The sequence below is a fragment of the Rhizomucor pusillus genome (assembly GCF_041956525.1).
Source record: "Rhizomucor pusillus strain CBS 183.67 unplaced genomic scaffold VTP01scaffold_3, whole genome shotgun sequence".
Classification (NCBI taxonomy): Eukaryota; Fungi; Mucoromycota; class Mucoromycetes; order Mucorales; family Lichtheimiaceae; genus Rhizomucor; species Rhizomucor pusillus.
In genome coordinates, this window is record NW_027192145.1 from 625277 (window position 1) to 643349 (window position 18073).

Genomic DNA, 18073 nt, shown 5'->3' on the forward strand with positions numbered 1-18073 from the left:
GTGATAACATCATCGACATAAAATCTGGTTTATGTTAGCTTAGCAATGATTCTTTGAGACCATGACTTCCTGCAATTTTTCTACTTTGCATTAACAGCAATGCATAGTTGTCGATGAATACTGATAAAGAAAACTGTAGTTCCACAAAATTATTCAGAAAGGGAGATTGAAGCAAGGAATGCAGCTTTATGCATGACAGTTCTTCTTCGTTCCAAATGCGCACTGACCTCTTTTTTTCATATGCAGCAGACGACTAGATCTCATTGGATTGCCGTCAAAAGCGGTGCCTGCCTCACATTTGAAGAAAATGTGATGGTGCGTTTGCATACCGACCAAGCAAAGCAAGAATGAATTCATTATTTTATCCCCATAATCAGATCGTCGGGATTTCTTCCTTTCCTTTAATCCTCTGTTGCTGTCGTTTTGACTCCCTTGTTAAAACGCCAAGTGATAATGGACTGCACAGACAACTCGCAAGGTTTCCCAGTAGATGATACTCTCAAGGCCGCAGTTTCGTCGTACTTGTCAGAAACGTCGGCTGAACCAAACATCGGGAGTAAACCTAGACGGAAGCAGCACGCCACCACCGGAGCCAACCTATATGATGACTTCGCAACGTATACCTTTGAGCAAGGCAAGTTCCTTTCTGCGGAAAGAAATCTACCGAGTGTTTGTCAATCGCTCGGTCTAACAAAGTGTCCGATAGTGTCCAAGGAAGTAAAATCCAATGCAAACAACGTATTACCGTATGTCGTCAGTGATTACTCGTCATATTCGGGAATGTACTATCCCCACAATATTATGGAGAATAAGCCGTCCGATCAGTCTTCCCGATGGTCATCCGCCTCTAACGACCAATCACAATACTTGATGCTCAAGTTTGAACATCCTGTGGTAGCCTGCAAGTATATAAATACTATCGAAACGTTATCGATCATCCATTCGTCTAAGACTACGAATAATCAAATCAGGCTCCATCACTTTCGGCAAGTTTCATAGAGGACATGTATGTAATGTAAAGGAGTTCAAGATCTATGGTGGAATGAAGCCGGATTCGGATATGGTGGAACTTCTACATAGCGGTACAGCTCTTTTCCTTCTCTTCGAAACCACGAGTAGCTATGGTCTAGTTACTGATGAATATGATGATCTAGGTTTACGGAACGACACTGTACCGGAGATGTTTCCGTTGTTGCATATTACTCAGAAATCAATGGTACTACAAGCGAGGTTCATTTGTCTAAAAAACTATGCATTTACTTGACCCTCGTTAGGTTTTTCCCATTCAATATCTTAAAATTGTACCATTATCGACTTACGGAGTCAGCTTCAATTACTGTATATGGTTCGTCCAGGTTAGAGGCAACAACGACGTGGGAACGATATCTAAAGTGCTGAAATTATATCGCGAGGTAAATAATTTGACACGAAGGCTGCAACGACAAGTAGTTGAGAGTTGTATTGACGGATATGCTCATTGGACTAGTAGTACAAGGAAACTGAAACGGCAAGATATTGTTTGAAATACTTTCGACAAAGAAACATGATGGATATGTATTACATGCTAAAGAATCGGCTTGGAATCTCTTTGGAAGATTCACTTGTTTCTGAGTTGCACGAAAAACTTGTCATGGAGGGCAACTACGAAGCTGCCGAAGAGATTGTAGATAAAGCTCATGTACTTAATATATTCGAACCGTTTGCTCAACGAACGAAATATACTCTGGAATGGAAGCAGATACAAACTGGTAAGTAAACAATGCGGATGTCACAATGGAACACGCCAACCCTCATGCATTGATTCAGAAAATGAAAACTACCGACCCTGTGCCCGTGGAGGACATCAAATGTGTCTAGATATCCAGAGGCACAGAATATATTTGTTTGGAGGCTGGAACGGGGTTCAGGATCTCGCAGATTTTTGGTACTATTCCATCCAGAACAACACCTGGCATTTAATCAGTCCAAATACCGAAATGTAATGGCGGTGCTAAATTTTTGGCCCAGCAACTGGATCAAGCATTAACATCGAAATGGTTAACATACAGGGATCGTGGTCCAAAAGCACGTTCGTGCCACAAGATTTGCTTGGATGCTCAAGGCAATTCACTGCTGGTATTTGGAAGATATATTGACCAATTCAGTCCAAAGATCAAGTCAGCGTTGCCAGACTTATATCGCTACTGGATTGATGAGGATCGCTGGGAAAAAGTCAGTGAAAATACGCTGGTAACGTATACTGTCCGGCTAATAATCTTGTGGACCTGATTCTCACTGCAGTTTAGAATGACGGAGGCCCCGATATTCTATATGATTCGCAGCTTTGCGTTGATTCCATTACCTCTGAGCTGTACATGTTTGGAGGACAAGATGTGCGTGCACGTCCAATGGATGGTCGGCAGATATATGGTGATTTATACTCTTTACATGTCGATGATAATGTATGGGAATGCATAAGGTAAGAGAAAGCAGAATTCGGGACAATGTTATGGCCATACGAATCTCGTTTACACAAAACTGCAGACGAGACGGTACGGAGCGTAGCAATGACGTTGGCGTAAAGGGGTTGAAATCCAGAGTGGGCCACTCGATGCTGTTTGATACGACAACGAGAGACCTGTATATTCTGGGGGGAAAGCGGCATAAGGATCAATTAATGGATCTTATCCGCTTCTCTGTTGATCAAGACCAGCTAGTATTACTATCTGATAATATTTCCAAGGATGATGGGCCCAGCGGTACATTTACACAGAGAGCCGCTATCGACTGCCAGAAACAGGAGATATATGTACACACAGCCACTATGAAGAAGAACGTCGCAAACGCGCCAGTTACCAACGACTTTTATGTTTACTCTATACGAACCAACCAATGGATTAGAGTAGAGGGCGACAGCGGGCCATTGCCACGCTACGCACATGAGCTTGTTTACAATCCAGAGGATGGTGTTTTTTATCTTTTTGGTGGCAACCCTGGCAACAGCAAAGCAGATGCGAAACGTCTGGACGATTTTTGGCAATTTCGACTTCGAAAGTGAGCTCGCTTGATTTATTTTGCAAACTAGCTAAATATTCATTGTCTTGTAACGGTATGTCTTAGACCGGATTCTGCTAGTATCCTTAGACGCTGCAAGTACATGCTACGAATGCAAAAACTGCGGGAGCTCTGCAGGAGGCAGACGTCTCCCTTTACAGCTACAAATGAGACGATGCAAGCGCTCGAGTATCTTCGCACCAAAGTGGCACCACTTGTTGACGAGGAAAATATGTCTGAACAGCAAGAGTTTCAGATGATTTGCTCACGTATGTTTATATCATCGGAAATAACTCAAGAAGGGAACCCATTTGACGCGCTTCCTGAAGAGCAAGGTAAAAAGATAGTATTTGGCGATCATATTCCTGGGTTGACCGACACAGCTTTCTAAACAGGAACTTCAGAAGTATTCGCCGAAAGAACACGATTGTTTGAAGATATCATTGCATATCTGCCACCAGAAATGAGAGAACCATCCGGGCAATTGACGGATGTAGTCAGAATTTAGACAGGGATCGCCCGCCCTAGTTTCTTGGACCCTTCACCTCCCACCCCCCACATTGTTCATTCATCTTTCTCTCACTTCCTTTCTTCAAACTTCCTTTTCTAGAGCAATACAAATGGCCCCATCTGTACGTAGTCCAGTAATACACAATCTGGTGGAGATGCACATGTATCTCATGGCCTTTGCATGGCTTATTGCGGCTCCTATAGCAATAGCCATTGCTATTTATGGGCGATTTTTCAAGGTGAAATGGTGGGTCAAAGCTCACATGCTCATTATGGGTTTCGGCGTAGGCTTGCCCTTTTCAGTGGCAGCCATTGCTGGCATGGTCGCGAGCCATGGCTTCAAACCTAGACCACATATGGTAATATACCAAAACTACATTACCTTTGAAGGTTTCCTTGCAAAGAGTGCCAGGACTAAAACCACCTATGAAACAAGGTCCTCGGCGCAATCATCACCTTTTTAGCATGGGGACAGATTGCACTAGGTGTCACAAACCACATCATCTTTCGACTCTCAAAGAAACGGCGAACTAGACGACCGTGGCACAACTCGCTACACTTGTGGCTCGGCCGCTTTGTTACCGTTTTGTCCATTATCAACGTCTTGCTGGGCATTCAGATGCGGCACTTGCCGTACGGCGTGTTCATTGCCTACTGTGCATGGCTAGCCTTCCTCATCTTTGGCTTCACAGCCTTGTATTGGTGTGTATTGACCAGGCAGCAAATATTACAGCAAAAAGCGGTAGCAACGTCCGAGGCACCTTCATCATCTTCAGCAGCAGCAGCAGCAACAGCAGACGTAGATGAGACAGTCAAAAGCACAGAAGAGAAAAAGTAAAAGCAATATTCTACATTCCAATATAAGCTCGGCTACCATAGTGCATGGCTCGTTTGAGGAGATAGTAATAAAGCTGGCGCCGTCTGTGGTTAAGATACGTGCATGACTCTGCATATTTGACAAACTCTTCTGGAGTAAGAGCTTCCACCTGATGTCGCAGATGTTTCACCATGGTTTCCACGTGGTCGCCAACAACCGCGTCGACGCCCCAAGCAACACAGGTGTGCATCATTTCAACATCGTTCACCGTCCAAGTAATAAGGTATTTTCCTTGCTCGTGCACCTCCTTGATAAATGATTGGCCGTCAGCATCTGTCAGTGCGGCGAATGGAATGCTAAGATAGTCTGCTGTGTGTAAAAAGTATTTGCGGGCAGCAGTCAACGATAAGCCAATGAAACACATCTTAAAATCCTTGAACAGTCGCTGCGTGGGCTCCAGAAAGTCCACATGCCAGATGCCGATAACAAAGTGCTTTGCCAGGATATCCATCTTGTCGGCAAATTCCGTCGTCAACAGCTTGTGAACTGCATTCAGGATCTCAATTGGATTATCAAACTGCCAAGCATGCATGACAATGTTAGCGCAGGGACCGCAGAAATAATACATGCATACCGACCTTGATATCCACAATCATATACATGTTACTATCAATCACATCCTGGCGCAGCATGAGGTCGACTACTTCTCGGAAACGGGGTATAGGCTGTGGGGGATTTGTCTTCGTCGTGAGCCCATCAATGTAACCGTGCCAGTTGCACTCTGTCGTCTTGCCGGCGCCGGTGGTAGTCCGGTTCAGTGTGGTATCATGCATCATGATCACTTCGCCGTCTTTTGTCAACCGGATATCTATTCAGGATGACGGCACAGATCAATTTTTCACCATATTCCTTTCAGTTGCCATGGAGACCAGACCTCCTTCAAGTGCCGTGGCGTTCGCCTCTATAGCCTTCTCATAGGATATCATCGTGTTCTCTGGATACTGGCCAGAGAAGCCTCGGTGGGCAACAACGTCAGGGATCTCTGGCAATGCTCGTGTAAGCACTGGCGAGGGACATGAACAGGATTATCAGTTACTTGGCACCGTCTCTATGGTCATTTCAGAGTGGTATAGGGCGGAGCAGACGTTTCTGAGCGCGAAAACGAAAAAAACGGAAAACCAGAGTCGAGCTGAAATACTGTCAAGGTATTTGTAGGACATTTGACGGTTTCACAAGGCGGTCACCGGCCTGTGACGATCTGCCATCGAATAAGATATCTTCCCAGTCTATATTCGCCGTTGGCATAATATCAACATTACTTTGTCCCAATACGTGTCGATTGATCGACAATTTTATGTGTTGCGAGTGGATATCGAGCGCTATTCTAAATGCAATCTCGCAGTCTCGGGTAGCCAGAAAGAAGGGTCAATGTATGTGTGGATAAATAATGCAACACAAAACACGGATAGAGGTTTATTGATAGCAATGGAGAAAGGAGAAGGATTCTTTAGACAAGCAATACAGCGTTGATACAGCCATCGTTTTCTATGCAGGTACCAAAAAAGTCAGTATTCCATCATTCAAACAAAGCGCTCTTTCTCCAGCTATAAACATACCAGGATTATTCGTTACTTGAGCGTATTTACCCCAGACGACCTTACCGCCTGTGGTAACCAGACCCAGTTCAGATACGTTCACCTCCAAAACGGTACCCTTGGTGATGACACCCAACTGGGTATACAAAGGTGATTGTGGGTTCTTCTTTACACCAATAATGGGCAGCTGGAAGGTTGCTTTCAGTTCCGGGTGTGTGACATGTGCCTTCTTGTATCGAAGCGCCATAGGTCGAATGAAACGTTCGTATTTTGGCGGCTTTCGAGTAAATCCATCTCCCACAAAGGTTGCTTTGGTGATCATACGCTTCCATGACTTTGTCTTGCTTTTGCCGGTCTTGATAACCTTGAACATTTCATCTTCGGCCATGCCACGCACAGCGGGCAAAGGTACAGACCACTTGCCAGCCTTCTCTTTCCGCTTTTGCTTCACCATATTGCTCAAGATCTTTGCCCGATCTTGACCCTCACGATCCAAAAGATATGCTGGAACAGCACCCTCGGGAAGAGCGTCTGCTGATTTCTGCTTGGCATTCTTCTCTTCATGCTGTTTAATCGTCTTCTTCATCTGAATCTTTTCGGCATGTCGCTTCTTGTTGTGCAGTTTGGCTCTCAAACCATGCACCTTCTGTGCAAATTGAGAGTCTTTGTGTGCTTGACGTGCTTCTCTCTTACGCCTATCCCAACAAACTTAGCGATCTGACACTAACAAACATTCTCCGTGCCCTCGCAACATACTTGCGCTCGGCGTAATCGAGACGGCGACCATGCCGCTTAATGTGCTCTTCAATGTGCTCGTTTTGAGGCTAACCACGTAGAAATGTAAGATCAAGGTTTTACGAGAGACGAAAATCAACGATCTTTACCATGTGTGTTTGTACAGTTGCAAAGAGATAACAATGAGACCCAAATTTTCTTCTTTGAATTTCAGATCAAGGAACACGAGCCACCGAATTCAGAGAGAGCCGCAGCTGGCATGAATCTATCAAGATCGCAGTTTATAGTTTTATACATTTTCGTGTGTTTTAAATATATCCCATGCTTCGTTCAGCGTACTAAATATGGAGCTGGCAAGCATACGTTGTTCTATAGTAACATTGGAGGGTAACTGGGATAACACATCATACTTTAGTCTCTTGCTGTGTAGCTCGCAAAACGGGTTGCGTTTTCCTTACCTTATCTGGATGCACTTTGGCAATTGCCTTTAAATATACCATCTTACACCGCTTTGGATTGATAAGCTCGCTCATCTGTGCCCCTCGCCACTGCGCACCGGGCCACAATAATGTATCCAAGGTCGCCAGCAATGCTCGAAGGTTCTGTTCTTTGCCTGTCTTCCAGTTGGTTATCCGAGCATTGACATCGTCAGTCTTCCTGAGACGCTCAGCTTCGTCAGCTTCTTGTTGTGCTGCTTGTGCTCGTAAGTCTGCCACTGCTTTGCTGTTCTGAACATGTGCACTTGTCACCGGTGCTGGCGCCTCAAAAATCGAGTAATCAATACCAGGGAAAGCAGATCCTGAAGTCTTGCTTTCCTTAGGTTTGGATGGTGATGACTTCGTCTCTGAAGGAGGCTTAAAGGATTTGGGTGGAGGGTTGAGAGCTTTTCGGCATCGAGCAAGGCCTTGGCTAGCCTTAGAGCTGTGTGATCCACCCATTTGGATAAGCTCTTCATATACTTTCAAAGCTTCACCGTACTTTTCCATACTCTCAAAGGCTTCAGCCTTTCGAGATAGGCCCTTTGCAATCTGATCTTTCCATTGGATGGTTATTCCTTGTGCTTCATAATTGTCTTCACCGCTTGCTTTTGCCATGTCGATAGCCATGGTACAGTCCTCGATACATTTCTTGTACTCTCCGATCTTGAGTCGAGCTGCCGCACGATTGTTATAGAGTATCACTAGATGATCGTGTCCAGAGGGAAGTTCCATAATAGCTTGAGTATAGAATGCTTCAGCTTCTCCAAATTGGCCCAATTTGAACTGCTCATTTCCTTTTTCTCTGGCTTGATGAGCACACGATAGTGCTTCAGATGATGCAGTAACGACTGGGCGAGTACGCTGTACTTTTGGACGAACAGGGATTGGTGTCGGTTGCGGTGCTGTAGGGACCGGTTGCTTCCTGGTTGATGCTCGTGAAGCTGCAGCTCTTCGTCGTGATGGAGAGACATACACCTCTTCCTGCTCTTGCTGCTCTTTTTGTGCTCGTAACTTCGCGTCTTCTCTTTGTTGTTGTCGACGCATCTGAGCAATGTACTCTTTTCTTTTTGCTTCCTGCTGCGCTCTCCAAGCAAGCTCCTCTTTTCGTTCTTCTTCTGGATTTTCATCCGAGCTATCATCATCCACAAACTTTTCTGCAGGCAGGCTTCCATTTTCATCGTCATGCAGCTCTTGGAAGGCCTCATCCACAGTCTGTGTCATCCAACGAGGTCGTCCTTGTTGCCGTCTAAGCTGCTCAGTCCGCTGCTGCTCTTGCCATGTCTCTACAGCTTTGTTGATCCTCTCTCGCCCTGTCTTGACGAAAATACTGGCGTTTTTGTACAAGAAACCGCCCAGCTCCGTTGCTTGTGCCACCAATTTTTCTTTATGCTGCTGCAAAGCAGCCGGGCTAAATACTTCTGATTGTTCTGAGCGAGAAGGTACCCTTCTTTGTTCATCATCATTTAATCGTCTCTTGGGCTGCTGTCGTTGTTCCGCTTTCGCTGCTGATCTAGTGGAAACCTCTCGATCAGCGAATAGTGCGTTTCGTGCACGGGCCGTCTTTGAAGTTTGCTGCGCCTGGACAGCTTCAGTGTTTTGTACTAGTAAATCTATAGCTTCCTGTAAATCCTTTCCTTCGGTCGCTTCGACGGCCACTTGTGCCTGTTCCACGTTAAATCCCATATCCACCAGCTGCGCCACTAACATATCCTTTCCGTTTCTAGTAGACGGAGGAGTCGGTAACTCTGCAGCTGACGACGGCGGAGAAGGTGTACGAACAGTCGCTGGAGACGGTCCTGCCAATATGCCAAGAGGATTGTCGTCATCGTTGACAATATCGGGTATCGTAGAATGTTCATGTGGCATTTCAGCACTGAGTGCATCCATATCAAATGGATCTATGGGACCTGCAGGTGTTCTGGTGCCCTGCACATTATACATATAAGTAAAAATTTAAAATTGCCGCAATAACTCGTTTATACCGTGCTTCGTCCTTGTTCGTTGCTGCTAGTGCTCTTGCTTTCAAGTAAATCAAAGTTCCACTGTCCTTCCTGGTGGGATTGGTTGAAATAACCACCAGGGCTACCAGATGCTTCTCGTTTCCTGTATAACACATTTCAATTGTCACTTAATTATCGTTGCCTGCCTTCCAATCAACTAGACTTACAAGGCATTCAAGGGTTTATTGATATTGGACGAGCGAGCTTTTGACTGCTTTCCGAACGGGTCGAGCAATGAGTCAAAGGTATCTGCTGCCGTCGCACCTCCCGTCGTTGAAGGCGGCCCAGAAGTCGAATGATTAGGAGTAGGTGACAGCGCACGAAGCGAAGGACTCGCTGATGAAAATGATGTTGGCAGCGTTTGTGCCGGCCATGATGAAGTAGTTGTTGATGATTGCCATTGGGCAACTCTGTCTCGTCGCTGTTGTTCTGCAAGGGAAAGCGGCGGCCCCTTCTGTTCCGATGGCAAATTCAGCAATCCTGCAAACGCATCTTGAGGCTTTTCGACGCGCGTCATAAGGTTGCCAGACAAGTAACTCGGCTTATGTGGTTTTGCAGGTGGCGTATTGCTCGCAGGTTTTTGAGGTTTGCCTGACCAGTCTATATCAAGCAAATCATCCATCACGACTGCCGAGAACAAATGAAACAATGCGCGGGCCCAACCGCATTTTGAAGCAAAGTCCGAGAGTTACAGGATTTTTCCTAGCCCTTTGCGCCAATGCGGCGGTTATTTTGCGCCTGTGATTTTGCACCAGTGTTCTTGAGCTGTGGTTTTGCGCTGATGAGTTAGTGTGTTTAATTCAATCTTCGGCATCGCCTGGTTCGTGAAATTGTTCTTTGATTCCAAGATATACGCTGGGTATCTCTTAAAAAACGTGCAAGTATAGACGCTTAAGGCTTAAGCAGATCGGATGTTTTTCAGCAACAATCGTTGAAAAATTGGACAGTTTGTGTCTGGTTCCTTACGTCAAATCTAGCAGGGATCTAAACCTATGTTTGTGCTTGATGATAAAGTTGCATGATGCTGGATTTTACCAGTATTCTTCGACTTTTTTCCCATTATGCGTAACCGCCGCGGCCGACGAGGACCAACACAAAACAGAGCACCAGTTACGTACCAGTGCCTATGTATCAAACGGAGGCGGAAAAGGTAGGCAGGAGCAACATAACCTTGAGAAGGCACAGGAAGCAATGCTTAAACCGATCATCGAAAACATTAAACCTATCAAGGAAAGCAAAGATCCATTGATGAAGGTCAAGCACCTCAGTCGCGACATGTAGCCACTCGCCGATAAGCTCAGTAAAGTGGCAGATGGTGTTATGCAAGCATCTCTGGAGGGGAGCAATGTGGATCGCCCAAGCCAACTGTTACATCGGGAAAAGCCTTGCTTCCAAAAATATTCAGCCTTGCAAACGCTGGATACAAAGTCACCTACCTTCGGCACCGGTAAGCATGCTTTCAGGCTTGAGCTCGAGTTCTGATTGCTAACCATGTAAAAGCTCAAGATGCTGGAATGGCATCCGTGAAACGCACGGACATTACCTCATCTCGCTCTCTGGAGTGATATCGTAAGTATACACTGGATAGAATCTCTATAAACGCATGCTTACATTTTTTAATTCAGGAGAGGTAAGCAGCAGAACGAAACAGTACAATATGACCTTATGACTCATCAATTCTCTCGTTGATGCTACTTCGGGACGGCTTTTGTGCTTGGAGACTATGCTTGTGGCATGTAACATACCTGTACTGTATTTTTTCCAAGGATTTGCGTCTTTTATATTAAGAAAATGCGTAGTGTACAGTAACAACTTTGCGGGTTATACAGGGACGATTACACGTAATAATAAGTGATGATTGTACGTTGAATAAGACGATAGTATGCGGTAACAGATCGTCATGTGCATACAGCCCCATGTTGATGACTGTTAATGCAGCGTGTTTATAGGCAAGAGGAAAGAAAGAAGCAACGTCCAAACATTAAGACAAAACAAGGCTAAACAATGGACAAGATATGTAATCACAGGACGAAGAAAAAGGCTTTCCGTACAGTAAGAGCGATGGACAGGAATAAAACAGAGATGTTGAGTGAGAGGAGGCAAATATTGCTCCCCGTTGCATGGCGCCATCCACGTATCCCGCATCCATGACACTTTGCAGTTCTCAATGTCTGCATCCGACGTTGTTGCGGCAAAACGGTTTTTGCAGGTGGTTTTTTGAACACGAACAGCCAACCACTCTGTGCTTATCACAAGCTCTCGTACGCATGACACATGATATTTGAATGAAAGAAGCGTTGTGCATAGAGCCTAGAGAGCTCTGAGCAGGAGACCGGCCACGTATGTCGACCGGAAGTTACGGCCACATATAGATCGTCTGCGACAAGAGACAAATCGTAGCTTTTGAAATCATAACCGTAGAATGGTATAGTGCGGACGTTCCCAACGTTCATTCCAATATAGTACAGCACGTTTCCGTCCAAAAGAACTTATACATTCAATCGTTCATTTCAACATAGGGGTTTTCTATCCAAAGAGTTTACTTTGATAACTCTACCCCCTGTCTACCCAGCGGCTCGTTATCGGCTAGGCCCCGACATAGCACATATACAGTGCTGAATATGCAAAAAATTTTAAGAAGTCGAGTTCCTCAGATTGGTGTCTGTTCTGTCTGCCAAACTCAAAAAGTAAACATTAATTTTGTAGCCCATTTCATGTTATACACTCTTCCATCCAACGTATGTAGAAAGTGTATAAATTAGTTAACTACAGCTTTCCATCAAAAACAGGCACTCCACACCCCATTTTCACTGGGGCCGACATTGCTTTCCGGAAAGAGCGTATCTGGTAGAAGCACCCTTCCGTCCGGGCATGACGTTAAACTGCCTGCAGTGTTATAGCTTTACACAGAAGTGTACTTTGTAGATTGTCTGCTCCTGTGTCCGCGTCTTCACTGCATCAATATCGCGCAGTACCTGGACTGCCCGCATACTTGATCATACCAGCAAAACCGAGTTACACACGTGCAGAATGCGGGATCTTTGTAAAGGCGTTGGAAAACCTAGTTGGAAAGGGCATTGAGCCAATGCAATCGGGTGTAACGAACGTACGACGATTTACGAATTGGCGACGATCGAAACAGGGACAGGAATGTGAAGAATATCTTTTGAAACCGATCAAGACAGAGTATCCAAAGACTCCTGGGAAAAGGCCACGCTTAAGACCTACAGCAAGTCTTCTTCTACATGCAAGTCTGCTATGAAAAGGGTAGTACGCGTCAAAGGGATAAACTCGCAAACATTGGAAGAAGAATCAACCGTTGCTGACTCGCTTACGTCTCTTCCCTATTCAACACGCTTCTCTGGCCGCTCATCCGTATCCTCCCGCTCCTCGATGCTCTCAAAATCATCAACAAACGACTATCACGATAAATTTTACGACGAGGAGGAAGAATACACTATTGAAAACTATCCATTAAGGATCAGCGCAACGGGCTTCAGACTTGTACGCACGCGACCTTTAGGAGAAGGACAGAACGGGCTGGTGGCGCTGGCGCAATACAAGGGCTTGAATGTTGCTGTCAAGCTTCGAAGGATGTCGCAAAATATAGAGACTTTCAAACATACAATAGCACGAGAACTGACATTTGCATCGAGGCTATCTCCATGCCGTTACACAAACATGTACATAGGCCTGCTTGAATGTAAACCGCAGCATATCTACTTCATCGATTCACCAAAAGGCTTGCCAGACTATGATCAACCTATCCGACCGTATAAGAGGAATACACCTGATCTCTATTTATTCAAAGATATTTCCACATTGGTGATCTGCGTGATTATATGGAGAAGCGTCAAAAGTGGGTGACATCCCTGGCAGAATATGCAAACAGTTGCTAATCTAACGTCTATGCAAGGTATGCCTTTCCGTTTAATAGAAGTAGTGCAAATAGCCTCTTGTATCTTTGCATCACTCACAGATACCCATAAGCTCAATATTGGTATGGTTGATCTAAAGCTAGAAACATTTTTATCGACACGATGGGCTCGACGTGGCTGACGGACTTCGGGTAACTTTGAATCTTATTTTGTGAGACGATCGTTTTATCTCATTGTTATGCATTGGAAGATTATGTGTAACCGTGGGCGATGACGAAATATGCGACCTGGAAATTCTCTTGGTCTTTTGGACCAAAAGTGTCGCGGCACCAGGTAAGGGTTTGGCCAACTCATTTGCTACATATCACCAATTTTATAACTGGTAAAATAGAAACGCTTGACGGCAGCATTTTTTGCAAAGAATCAGACGTATTTATGGCCGCACTGAATGTACTGGAAACATTGATGCCTCATTTGTCTGATGAAGAGTTTAGTAAAACGATCCTTATGCGCGATGAGAAAGGCCAAGTTACCCTGAATGAAATGCAGATACCATCAATGTATTCCTGCCTACTCCCAATTTTGCTCCGTTGTCTTGATAATGACTATACAAAGCGTCCACGAGCGTCAGATGTCCTACACTTTATGGAAACTACACGGACTTCAATTATAAATTTGTCACCAACCTTCTGTCCCTAATCAACCAATTACCTTCTTTGCACACTCTTAATCATTCCACTCACTCTTATTTTGTAATCATCGCTTCTTATTCATCAATAAAGTCATCATGCGCTGCTATCTCTGGGCAAACCGAGGAGATTATTGTCCACATGTTGTTTATAGGAGCTGCTTTGGGCTTTAGTTCTAGAATCAAGAAACACAGCCTTTATTATCCTTCTTTTACTACCCTTTTGTTTTCATTATCAACCTTCTTCTTCTATTATCAATAATAATAAGGCGACAAGGACTTGTGTATGTAACTGCCTAAATCGCAGTTTTGGAAACTGTCAAAAAACTTCCTAAAAGCTGCCAATGAATAGAACCGGGGAGAGGGACCTCAGTGGTTTTTCCTCCTTGTATGAGAACTATGGCACTTTAAGCTATCTGCGGTCGTTGCAGTGGAAAAGATCATAACAGAATAACCAGCAGGTTATGCCGTTTGAGTCCTGCCAATACTACGAATAATTAATGTGAAAAGCATCAAAGGACTCCGTGGAGTACACACCAAGAAGGGGAAAACTCTGTGCAATACAATAATGTCCTTAACCCATTCCACAGCTATTTACAAAAGATAATACATATGCGGTACTTGATGCAAGCGCCAAGTACTGTATCTAATCCAAGACTCTAAAAAATTATACGGTCGACGCGGCGCAAGCATTGCAATCGAACAGACCACAGCCGTAGGTCGAGCAGATTATGCCCAGTCAATCCTGAAAATACAGCAACCAGTGAGTATTGTTATCATGGGGAGCACCACTCCGAATAGACAGCAATTCGACGGCGCTGTGCTTGCAGGAGCGACACGAATGCAGAATGGAGCTTTGGGAGCACAGAGAGAGAGCATATCCTAACATATGAAATGAGAATCTACTCTCATTATGGTGCACTTCTACGCCCCTGGAAAATTTCTCGGGTAACAGAAGGAATCCGTACTGTTGAGATGGAAAATTGGTATCTTTACCTGTATCTCTTAGGTCATCACTATTTCTCTAAAGACTCTCCGTATGTCTGCAGTAACATTCTTCAGAAATTATATTGAACCTCACAGCAGTGTACAGGACTTTCGGTCCATCGGTATGACTATGATATTGACAGCTCAGTCACACCGTTGGATAGAATGCGTGTGGTATCATCTAGCTGGAGACACAGAGGTTTGCGATTTGGCGAACTCGCGAAACGAGCGAGTTGTATTGCGCCTCGAAGAAGCGAGGCTAGAGTGGAACAAGCATATTAGCATTAATTATTGTGGTTAATACAAAAGAGATAGCGGATCTAGAAGGTCTACATGATTGCACAAGAGCGCGTATTATCATAATTTTTGGGGGTATTGTTTTCTACTTCATTCTCTCGGTGCCTTCTATTGCAAGGGGATTCCTTTCCCGTGGAACGATTATCATGATAGTTTGCATCACTGCCATCTTGGTCGATGATCACAGCAGAGGACTGGTCGAGGTGATACATGGCGATTTTATCGAATGCCGTTGCATGTCCGAGATCAGCTGCCTTTTGGTACAGCTGCATGGCGAGCTCTTTTGACTGTATAAACACTCCAATGCCATGCTCGGTGTAATATCCAGTTACAAAATATGCCTTGGCAAGCGCCCATCTCTGTGCGCCTATGCGCTCGTATTCCTCCAGGGCGAATGCTATTGCTTTCCGAGCCCACAAATAAGCTTCGCGGTCAGATTGTTCAAGAATCCCGGTGGCCCCGGTTAGATATAAGCCTGACAGTGCCAATGCCGCTTCAGCGTTGCCAGCTTCTGCAGCGCGCGTGTACCAGTAAGCAGCTGTGGCGATATCTGGTTGGACGACTCGGCCGTGCTCGAAACATTCACCAAGAGCGACCTGGCTCGGTGCATAGTTGTAAAGCGCCGCCTGACACAGCAGATCGATTGCATAATGCTTGTCGGCGATCAAACTTGTATCAAGGCACTCGTTCTGCAGTTGTATTAATGCGAGAGTATGCAACGCATGCGGATTTTTTACGGATGCATCGGCAGCTGCACGCTGCAGCCAGCTGATTGCTTCACGCGGATGTGCTGCTTGGCCATACATGCCTCTTAGCAAGATAATGCCGAGTTTGTACATGCTGGAAACATGTGTTAGATGAGCTGCTTTGCGGTAGAACATGACTGCCCGGCCAGTGTCTTTCCGAGTGCCTACACCAAGCTCGTAGCACACGGCTGTGCGATATGTAGCTTCACAGTGATTTTGCTTTGATGCTTGAGTGTACCACATGAATGCACGCTCGCGATCGACACGGACACCTAATGCTCCGGTTCCGTGACAGGTACCTAGCAGGTATTGTGCTTCGCCGCATACTTCTCTATTTGTCATTGTCGATGCCAGTCGCTTGAGAAGCCGATAGGCCTCTCGCGAGGCTACGAGGTGTGCAGGTATATCTGTGTTTTTTCTCTTGCAAAAGGAGTCTTCGCTTACAGAAAGGAACGTGCTTGGTGTTTCCGGAATCATTCCTTCTCTTGTTTCTTGCATATCCATCAGCATTGCACACAGTTTGAGCGATAAGTGCATGTCATGTCTTGCTTCCTCTATCCATCCATACACTTGTACTGACGACTCGAGTGCTGGCCATGGTCGGCCAGCTTCAAGTATGCTTGTCAAAGAAGAATCCAGCGGTTCCGGTCTCGCTGGTGATCGTCGGCGCTGAGGAGTGGCGACCGTGTGAATGGCCATATTGTTTGCAGATGGGGCTCGAAGCCGATAAAGCCCTGAGAATTCGTCATAGTACCATTGGCTACCACTTTGCTGGGCTGTATATGTCTTCTGTCTGTATTCCTGTCCTATAAGATGCTCCGGCTCGAATGCTCGCTCCATACTGAAGCGAAAACGCTGCATATCAGTAACGTTGGACCCCGATGGCAGCCCGTTGTTGTCGTTTTTTGCTGCGATGCTCATATTGTCGGGGCCGGGTATAACAGATGGAAAGAGTCCATATCTAGGTGTAAAGCCGATTTAGAAAGAGCCAAAACCTCAAAGGCAAGTTCGATGTAAATTTCCGATTGATTGCTTCAACAACCCCTTATCCCGAGATTTTGCAATTGTTCATGGCTTTTTCCTTCTTGCTGGGACACAAATGATGCTTCAATATATGCTTCGGATCGCAACCTAGCATGCGCTTGTACAACTGGGAAAAAGAATACTTTGCTAGAGAGCACAACACAGCAAAGTCATGAATAATTTAGCGGATCTGACAGCGATGATAAAGCACAGTAGCAAATGCAGCAGTACGGGTTTGAATTGAAAATCTTCATCAGAGTATCGCACACTTGCCGCGATTTGCATTGAGACCGTTTGCCAAGTCTAATGTCCATAGATCGCGCCTTTGCGCTGGCAGAAAATTTCCCTCGAGGGAGCTCGGCCCTTTTTGTCTCATGACCTGAAATATTGCTCCTAGCAATGTTTTTTTTTTAAATGGCTTCTCGATGCACTTGCCGATAGGCGTTTGATCGCACCTTTCCCACGGGCATGTTTCATTTATCTAATACACAGGCATAACCAGATTACGGCCAGGCGTGACCTATGAACGAAAAAAGAAAACTGCTCGATGTATTGCAACCCTCGCCATATTCCTATTATTGGATGCCGGGAGCCATCGCGGTAGTTACATGCGAGGAGCATACGGCCATTTGTACTTTTTTTTCCGGCAAGTTATGCTCTCCTTCCTGTGTGAGATTTCCTTTTTCCCTTTTTCTCTGTCACCATAGTGGTACGGAAACGCGGTTCAACTCGGAATAATGGCAAATCTGGTCATGATGGAGCTCTTCGATGGTGCGGAATTGATTTGCATATTGCAAGTTGTGGAGCTGTGGTTATCAGTGGGTCAGTCATTACTTGACCAAAAGAACCAATTGAAAAGAAGGAAATATCGATTACTCATCTCGTATAAAGAAATAAACGGTTTGCTCGTCGGCACTCTTGATGTGCATTGAGAAAAAATGACCAACGGCAAAAGGTTGTGGCACCCCGCGCACACTAGAGGAAGAAGGGTAATAAGCTTTCAAAAAAGCAGATAGAGTCTGCTACACTGTCTTGAATTGCCACCGAACCTTTACAGTGGTCCCCATGACAAAGATGAGCCCTTTTGTAAGTCTTCTCCCGGGAGAGTGCACCTCTTTTAGAATGTTTGATAACAAGGATTTTATCGGGCGGAATGGGCTTCGGTGTTACCAAAATTCAACAAATGCATGTGAATGGTTCCGAGTTTACCCCGCATTCTGCTGAACCACGATGTTGCGGAGTTACGCAATACTGATGGAAGAGAACTATCAAGCAGGATCCGAGT

At 45.2% G+C, this 18073-nt stretch overlaps 8 protein-coding genes across 8 annotated transcripts; 4 read left to right on the forward strand and 4 right to left on the reverse strand.

Annotated features, from left to right (window-relative positions):
* Positions 1-453: 453 nt before the first annotated feature.
* VTP01DRAFT_6433 (uncharacterized protein) lies at positions 454-3541 on the forward strand (the record flags this gene model as incomplete). Its single annotated transcript, XM_069385334.1, has 10 exons — positions 454-905; positions 1000-1216; positions 1275-1412; positions 1490-1748; positions 1807-1978; positions 2049-2229; positions 2286-2458; positions 2524-3033; positions 3100-3368; positions 3429-3541. 10 exons carry the CDS (start codon positions 454-456, stop codon positions 3539-3541), a joined length of 2484 nt encoding a protein of 827 aa, XP_069242806.1.
* Positions 3542-3653: 112 nt separating this feature from the next.
* VTP01DRAFT_6434 (uncharacterized protein) lies at positions 3654-4381 on the forward strand (the record flags this gene model as incomplete). Its single annotated transcript, XM_069385335.1, has 2 exons — positions 3654-3902; positions 3980-4381. 2 exons carry the CDS (start codon positions 3654-3656, stop codon positions 4379-4381), a joined length of 651 nt encoding a protein of 216 aa, XP_069242807.1.
* A 10-nt stretch (positions 4382-4391) lies between these two features.
* VTP01DRAFT_6435 (uncharacterized protein) lies at positions 4392-5478 on the reverse strand (the record flags this gene model as incomplete). Its single annotated transcript, XM_069385336.1, has 4 exons — positions 4392-4937; positions 4999-5228; positions 5295-5402; positions 5457-5478. The coding sequence occupies 4 exons, from the start codon at positions 5476-5478 to the stop codon at positions 4392-4394; spliced, it is 906 nt and encodes a 301-aa protein (XP_069242808.1).
* Positions 5479-5867: 389 nt separating this feature from the next.
* VTP01DRAFT_6436 (uncharacterized protein) lies at positions 5868-6842 on the reverse strand (the record flags this gene model as incomplete). Its single annotated transcript, XM_069385337.1, has 4 exons — positions 5868-5905; positions 5977-6650; positions 6712-6779; positions 6840-6842. 4 exons carry the CDS (start codon positions 6840-6842, stop codon positions 5868-5870), a joined length of 783 nt encoding a protein of 260 aa, XP_069242809.1.
* A 137-nt stretch (positions 6843-6979) lies between these two features.
* Positions 6980-9791, reverse strand: VTP01DRAFT_6437 (uncharacterized protein; the record flags this gene model as incomplete). Its single annotated transcript, XM_069385338.1, has 4 exons — positions 6980-7081; positions 7149-9095; positions 9152-9272; positions 9337-9791. The coding sequence occupies 4 exons, from the start codon at positions 9789-9791 to the stop codon at positions 6980-6982; spliced, it is 2625 nt and encodes an 874-aa protein (XP_069242810.1).
* A 383-nt stretch (positions 9792-10174) lies between these two features.
* Positions 10175-10858, forward strand: VTP01DRAFT_6438 (uncharacterized protein; the record flags this gene model as incomplete). Its single annotated transcript, XM_069385339.1, has 4 exons — positions 10175-10446; positions 10575-10616; positions 10676-10738; positions 10795-10858. 4 exons carry the CDS (start codon positions 10175-10177, stop codon positions 10856-10858), a joined length of 441 nt encoding a protein of 146 aa, XP_069242811.1.
* A 1569-nt stretch (positions 10859-12427) lies between these two features.
* On the forward strand, positions 12428-13228 carry VTP01DRAFT_6439 (uncharacterized protein; the record flags this gene model as incomplete). Its single annotated transcript, XM_069385340.1, has 2 exons — positions 12428-13028; positions 13086-13228. The coding sequence occupies 2 exons, from the start codon at positions 12428-12430 to the stop codon at positions 13226-13228; spliced, it is 744 nt and encodes a 247-aa protein (XP_069242812.1).
* Positions 13229-15051: 1823 nt separating this feature from the next.
* VTP01DRAFT_6440 (uncharacterized protein) lies at positions 15052-16686 on the reverse strand (the record flags this gene model as incomplete). Its single annotated transcript, XM_069385342.1, has 1 exon — positions 15052-16686. One exon carries the CDS (start codon positions 16684-16686, stop codon positions 15052-15054), a length of 1635 nt encoding a protein of 544 aa, XP_069242813.1.
* Positions 16687-18073: the final 1387 nt, after the last annotated feature.